The sequence below is a fragment of the Phyllostomus hastatus genome, unplaced genomic scaffold (genome assembly GCF_019186645.2).
Source record: "Phyllostomus hastatus isolate PE091 unplaced genomic scaffold, TTU_PhHast_1.1 phas_contig_118, whole genome shotgun sequence".
Taxonomy (NCBI): domain Eukaryota; kingdom Metazoa; phylum Chordata; class Mammalia; order Chiroptera; family Phyllostomidae; genus Phyllostomus; species Phyllostomus hastatus.
This window is the reverse complement of record NW_025333543.1, coordinates 9,844,619-9,852,374: the sequence shown is the minus strand read 5'-3', so window position 1 is coordinate 9,852,374 and position 7,756 is coordinate 9,844,619. Positions and strand designations below refer to the sequence as shown.

The 7,756-nt window shown below is 34.7% G+C and overlaps 1 protein-coding gene across 1 annotated transcript; it reads right to left on the bottom strand.

Moving 5' to 3' along the window:
• Positions 1–2,380: 2,380 nt before the first annotated feature.
• On the bottom strand, positions 2,381–2,725 carry LOC123824319 (60S ribosomal protein L29-like). Its single transcript, XM_045847450.1, has one exon. It carries the CDS (start codon positions 2,723–2,725, stop codon positions 2,381–2,383), a length of 345 nt encoding a protein of 114 aa, XP_045703406.1.
• Between the last annotated feature and the right edge of the window lie 5,031 nt (positions 2,726–7,756).

The following is a 7,756-nucleotide window of genomic DNA, read 5'->3' as shown; positions in this document are numbered from 1 at the left end:
TATCTCATGTAGGGAGACATTTCAGTGTACAAGTAATGCTCTAGGACCATGATTAATCCAAAACTATGGTTTGAAACATGTTCCATTAGCCACACAGTCCGTATTTTCTGCCTTTTCAGGTCTACCATACCTTCATGTGATGTTATTCATTAAAAAGGATTGTGATTTTTATATTTAACATTTTTATGTGGACGGGTCCCCTTTTATTTGGCTTACATTGTAGCTCAAAGTTATTCTCTCTTATTTCTTTTAACTTCCTTTGCTTTAACAAGGTTCCTACAACTGGGTGGTATCCCTACTGTGGTCTTGTTAGTATCTGGTTCCAAACTTCCCTGATTTTTATTCTCTAGTGCATTTTTTCATTCTGGAATATTTTATTGCATTATTTTATTCTAATTAGATTATAAATAGATATTAGGCTAAAGGTTAGACATTTTTATCCCCATAATTTTTGGACCCTGTCACATTTGTCAAATTATTTTTGAGAATGCAGTCACAAGGAAAGAGATTTTGTCCTTAGTTTTCCCCATCTTGAAACTATAAGTTATCTGTATTTTCTATGGGGTTTTACTGACCCAATCATACTTAACTTAATTGCCCATCTTACATTGAAATTAGCTGCAACACCCTCCCGTACCTTTCTCCACTCAATTTTTAATCCATCAAGGCTATATTCTTATAGTATGATTATGCAGTTGGTTAAATAGAACAAATCAGAAATGAATCAGGTCATCAGGCTGTATTTACACAAATAAACACTGGGGTGGAGATTAAACTAGAGGAGCTGGCTTTGAGTCAAAGATTTTAATTTGAAAATGGACACCTTCTATTTCATCAAGCATCCTGATGGGGGAAGAAAAACAAAGTCATGGTTCCCAATTGTTTTTTTACTGCATCAGAATTGAATCTACCTGCTCCATTTTGGAATTACCAGTCCTTTCTCTAGTTTCACAAGATGATTCCTTGAGTGGTGGAGTGAAATCTTCAGGTTGAATTTAATATGTATAGAACTTGCATACATATCACCACCATTACCACAAATGTACTGTTCTTGGCAGTGGAATAACTTATTTTTTTTATTTGAATAAGAAATACTCCTGATGATAGGCAGCCTACCATCAGAGTAGAAATTTTGCCTCAACTTGAAACCTTTTGACGAACATAACTTTAATAATGCTTCCAAATTAGAAAGGGAACGTAATGGGTTGGGGTTTTTCTGGCCCTTTGGGTGTGTGTATGTCTGTTGGCCCATTGGGTTCAGGGTCTCTGAAGCAGGTTATGTCCATGTCCTGTTGAAGTCTCTGAAGTCAAGATATCTGCCTTGAAGAGGGTAATCAAGCCACATGATTACCTCTCCTCTATCTCACAAACACATTAAATGAGACTAAAGTTTTCCAGGAGATAATAAACTTATAAACATACTAGAGTTGACATGGGAGAGTGGCATGGATATAGCAGCTAAATAAAAAGAGGTATCTGGGAAGAGTAATAATGATGGATAATTCAGAACAGAGAGAACCATAGAGAGACAAGGGTAGAGAAAGCAAAAAGAATTTTTCACAACAGAGTTTCCCAAAGTGGGCAAAAAGGAGAACAGCACTGGGAAAAGGGTCAGAAAATAGTATAATGGACTAAAGACTTAACTACTGAATGTGAACAACATCCCATATTGCCCACATTCATCTCTAAGCCTGCTTCTATGACAGCTCTGTTGGTCTCCAGGTTGGAATTAGAAAGATTCCCTCTAGTATAGTAGTCTACCACCCATTTCTTTTTTTCTGTTTAATTTTTGAATTACAGTTACATTCAATATTATTTTGTATTAGTTTCAGGTATGTAGCAAAGTTGTTACATATTTTACAAAGTGTTCCCCCTGATATTTCCAGTACTCACCTGCTACCATACATAGTTATTAAAATATTGATTATATTCCCTATGCTGTACTTTATATCCGCATGATTATTTTGTAACTACCAGTTTGTATTTCTTAATCCCTCCCCTTTTTTTCACCCATTCCCCTTCTTTTTCGCAACCATGAATCTGTTCTACATATCTGAGTCTGTTTCTATTTTATTTGTTTGTTTATTTTGTCCTTTAGATTTCACATATGAGTGAAATCTTATTATATCCATTTCTATCACACTATTTTTAGAAAAAAGCATTTTCTCAGCCTAGGTCACAGGTATATTATTTATTTTTGAATTACATATTTGTGTGCTATGCATTATAAAACATCAAATAGAAATTCTTTTTTTTTTAAACAGATCCTGCCTCAGGTTTATTTGTAAAAATACCACAGGAGGACACCAGCTCCATTCAGAGAGCAGCTCAGGGATCACACCAGTTCTTGTGTACTCACATCAGCAATCAGAGGTGTCTACTATGAAGACTTCATGGGGACTTGGGCTGAGCTGTATGTAGCCGGAGCTGTACCCACATCTGCATCTGCATCTGCAGCCTGGGGCTTGCTTTGAGCCTTGGCCTTGACCTTTGGCTGACAGAGCAAGAGACCCTTGGTGATGTGGGCACGGACACATTTCCCAAACCTGAGGTGAGCAGTATAGATGAGTCCACTGACATTGTGATTGCAGCCTTGAGGGACCTTGGGCTTGACCTTATGCTTTACAAGGACCTTGATAGCCTCAACATGTGTGCTCATGGACTTGGCGTTTTTGGCCTTCATCATCTTCAGTCCCTTTGTGTTATGCTTCTTGGAAAAGCACATGTTCCTCAGGAACCTGGGGCCCCCTTAAGAGGTTCCTATCTTTGTGATCAGAGTCTTGATGTCATTTCTGTGCCATTTTCAGGATGGGCTGTGTATGCTGTTGTTCTTGGATTCAGTTATTTTTTCACCCAAGCCTGCAGTACCCAAGCCTGGCATTGTAAGAAAAAGAGCAGAAATCCTTAAAAAGAATAAAAAAAGAAGTCCAAATAGAAATTCTAATACTTGCTTCATTCAGTGTAAATTAGAACACATCTCTGAAAAATCTGATATTCCATGTAAAAATATTAATTGTGAACATATCTTCATTATACTGTGCCAACTCAAAACTCCCAATTTCCTAAAATGTAACTAAAACATGGTAACCTAACTATATATAATAAATACTTAAATGTAATATGCAAGGCATATCACTTCTTTATATCTACAAAATATAGTTACTAACAAATAGTTGCTGTGAGTACATAACATGTACTCTGAGCTTCAGCGTATATACACATCCTTTTTGTTGATACTTGTAAGGTCTTTAAAAACATCCATATGTGATTCTGAGATATTACCAATTATATTTAAATGTATCTCAGGATAATTTCCATCATTTGGTTTACAGTGTATTGAGTATTCAGAATGTCATATATTTTTCTATAAAATATTAACTAAAAAGTTGTATTGACATATATAAATGTTCTCTGAAGATTGGATACTGAAAAGCAAGAGGCATTTTACTGGGAAAATATTAATCAATGTGATTTTCTGCAGTAGTATGCTTATATTTTCTTCCATTATCCCAACAAAACATCTTGTATAGTCTGAGGTGAAACTGTCACTTTTGGAAGCTACTGCTTTCTGAAGACATCAGATGACCTACAAAAGAGGCTAGTGTTGGAGCTGCCATCTTAAATCAAGTCTTTCTCATATTAGCAATAGCTAGTTGAGAACACATCCAAATGCCCTCAGATGAATTCTGTAGGTCTGCACACCTTTCTTGTACACCCAGAACTGGCAGCCATTTCTTTTTTCTTTTTTCAGGGAAAAGCATGAGCTACATATGAGCATATGTAGTCTCATTTAATGCGTTTGTGATCATAAGAGCACAGAGAAACTCTATGACAGTTACATAGATTGTCATACATGCCATCATTCAGTTGCATGAAGGCAAAGCAATGTTTTAGAAATTATTTGAGAACAATTAGCAGAATAAAAAGGAAAGAAAGAGATGGACAAGTAAAAACAACAGAAACTCAAAAATGAAGTTTAGGAAAGAAAATATAGTGTTTTTAAAGTTTACTATCTTACAGAGATTGTGGATAATACAGTATCCATATAATAAGAAGAGACTGCACCTGGCTGGCATAGCTCAGTGGGTTGACTACGGGCTGTGAACCAAAGTGTCTCAGGTTCAATTCCCAGTCAGGGCACATGCTTGGGTTGCAGGCCACGGTCCCCAGCAACCGCACATTGATGTTTCTCTCTCTCTCTCTTTCTCCCCCTTCCCTCTCTAAAACTAAATAAATAAAATCTTAAAAAAAAAAAGAACAGACTGCAAAGAAAAAGGGTCCATCAGAGAATAGGAAAGAGTTGATGAAAATTTAAAACAAAAATTGTAAAAATAAATTAGCAAAAAGGCAAAAAGAAAAAGTTTTGTCACACAGAGGACAAGAGAGAGAGAGAAATAGATATAAAATGTAAAAAAATGTTCAAGGGCATAAAAGGTAATACAAGAAATAACCAATGAAATATTAGATGTTTATGTGTAATTACTTACATATTAAAATAACGTAATACAAAATACTCAATAAATGAAATAATAGTTTAGAATTCTTTGTTTGCTTAAACAGGGAGGAAGAGAAGATTTTCCTTTGCTTAGAATGATAAATCTTCCAGAACAGAAGCCTAGAGTTTGCTATAATTCATATTTAAATGTTGAAGGAGAAATTAGGAGAGAAAACAGCTTTCTCCTTTTTCGGTTGTTTCTATACCTGCTGTTCACCCTCACATTAATGAGGAAAACTGACTAATTTCTGGAGAAAGTTATTCCCTTCTGTAGTAAGAAGAATGAGGAGAGCCATTGAGGACAAACCTAGCAACATGTGCAGGAATATCATTTGCTGTTATGAAACAAATATTATTGGCCCAGGTAAAAGCTGAAGGCATTTTATGGTAGATACATTTAATCAGAAATGTTCTCACTAATGTTCCAGGTGCCCATTTAGTAACTCTATGCATGACCACCCTACCATTTCTAGCTCAAATCACTATCATCCAGGAAGAATGATTTAGCTATCTTTATGGAAAAACAAAACAAAACAAACAAAACAAAACAAAACAAAACACTTTATGGCATTTGGCAAGACAGTGTAGGGTCTGAAGGGAGTGCTCTACAAAACACTGTGGGTCATAAAGTTAATAGCTTCAGGAACCTGGTGTGATAAAAAAATCAAGGGAAGTAAAACTGAGGAGAGTTCAGGAGTCTGCTCTTTCAGTGTAGTTCTGTGTAGGCTATTAGTCTTATCTAGGAAGGATGAGTGTCACTGGGGAAGCTGGGTCAGTTCTGGGACAGGTCTGGAAGTCTAAGTGGGAATGAAACCATCCAAAGTTGTTTGCAGTCATTGTGAATCATGAAAACTCCAATTTAATCAGAGACTGAGCTCTCTCCCTACTAGGGCCACAACTGACTAAGCTTCAGTATTCCATAGGGAAAAGCAATGTTTATCTATGGTTACATATCATGGCAATTGTAAAGTTCTAAATTTCTGAAGCTATACCACCTCATTTGTTCAGTTCTCACAATATTCCAGGAAGAGAAATGCACAATGTGCAGTAAGATTTATTTCATCATGTTTGTCTTTTGATACACTTGACAGCAAAGTTGTTAAGCAACACTTTTATTTTATTACCATATGGATTGAGTATTGTGCTACTTGTATTTATACTCTAGTCATGAGTATATTCATGCAAGTTATAATAAATTAATAAATAGTGTCACTTCTCAATATAAACAGTGTCCCAAATTATGCTGCTTAGGTTTATTGGTATTTCATGACTTGTCTCACAATGATGAGATTTTATCACTCTAAACATATCTGACCAGTTATTACACTAATTGCTAGCATTTGAAATAAATAATAACATTGGAAATATCTTTTCATTTTAAAGCAACAGGTCTTACTAAAACATTCTAACTCACAGAGTAACTACTCTGTAATTAATAAATATAATGTTATGCAGAAAATAGAGGCAATATCAGAACACTTCCCCAAGCATGTAAACATGAAATACATGCAAGAATAGCATAAAATAGATTGAACTGGGAAAAAAAATTCCAACCACTATTTAATTAAAAGAAATTTATAGTAGATTAGCTGTGCCATTACTTTCAGTAATTTTCAAACAACAAAAATACATTAGTGCTTCCTGCTTTTTCTTATCTTCAAATGTATTAATTTGTTAATTACTCTTTACATAAATCAGTGGAAAACAGCTTAATTTTTCTAAGCATGGTGGAATCTCTAAGCTTACAAAGAATCAATCTCTAGGTTTGCTTAATTTCTCTGTAGCCCCCAAACTAATTTCACCAATAAAGTAATACAGAGAAAATATTTTTTATTTTGCAGTACAATGCCTAAATAAAAGGAAGTTTTCAGATACATAGCCTCTGAACACAATAACAGCAAATTGTGTTTATATTTGAGAAAGCCAATTTAAATAGATCTTTGTCTCATATCTGAGTTAAGATATGCCAGTATCAGATCCAAACTTGCTTATCATGTGCATATTCCTTTTTTAAGTTTCATATCTTTTGTATATGATGAAATATGTATTAAATTGCTCCAGAAATGAGACTTTTAATGAAGAATTAAGTGTCAGAAATTTTTTCTCAAAGTCATTTTCCCTTTCTCTTTTTTTTTACCCAGGAATTCAGACACTCATAGATGACTTATGTCACACCATAATGAATATTAAGGCTGTTAAGGCCTAGGTATTGCAGTACTAATTTCCTGTTGTTGTTGTTTTCTCTTTTTTGGTTATGCTTGACTTCCTCTTTGCCTAAGAAGAAAAAACTCATTTAAGAGAGGTGTTGAGTGAAAAGGCTCAACTGGGATGAATTATAGGCCCTTAGCAGGGCCTCCTTCAGGTCTTTCCTCCAGGAAGGTGGGAGAGCCATCTTCCAGGAAGATGGGAGGGTCTTCTTTCTGAATGCCAGTCTGACTTATAGAGTCTTGCATAAGTATTCTTTATTTTCTTACTTTTTTTAAGTTTGACAATTTTATTTTATTTTATTTTTAATAATTTTATTGGTGTTCAATCAGTTGTCTGCATTTACTCCCCCCACTCCAGCATATTTCTATCACAAGATTATTTTAAATTATATAAAATAATACATATATTTGCATTATTTGCTTATTTGCAAAATCATCCAGAGCTGATTTTCACATGAGGTAAAAGTCTAAACTCATTTTACATTTTGAGAAATTGTAATAACTTGAATAGTGTTAATCCCTATATTCATGTCCGTGAAGAACTCAGAATGAAACCTTATTTGGAAATAGGGTCTCTGAAAATACAATTAGGTAATTTAAGATAAGGCTATACTGATTAAGGGTGGACTCTAAATCCAATGAAGATTTGGAGTCTAATCTTTTCTACTAAAATTGTAAGTTTCCCAAGAACAGATAAAAAGTCTGACTCATCTTTGATCAATAGTGGACTTTGGTTTTGGTTTGTTATCCTTCTTGCTTTCAGTTTTGTTGTGCTTACAACAAAGCATACTTATTTCGCTTTGAGGAATTACCAATTACCACTATCCCAATAGGTGAAGACTTGTAAGGAAAGAAATAAAGGTTTCTTTCTCTCCACTTTTCAAGGAAGGGACATAAGATTTAAGTTAAGACAGTTGGATTCTATACCCTGGAAATGAATCTTCAGCAGAATGTAGTAAATACAGATGAAGGTTAGAGATAATTTATCCAAGTGTTGCTGCCTTAAATTTTTACTCTTTGAACACTCAGAACTTTCCTATTATTCCTCTTTGCA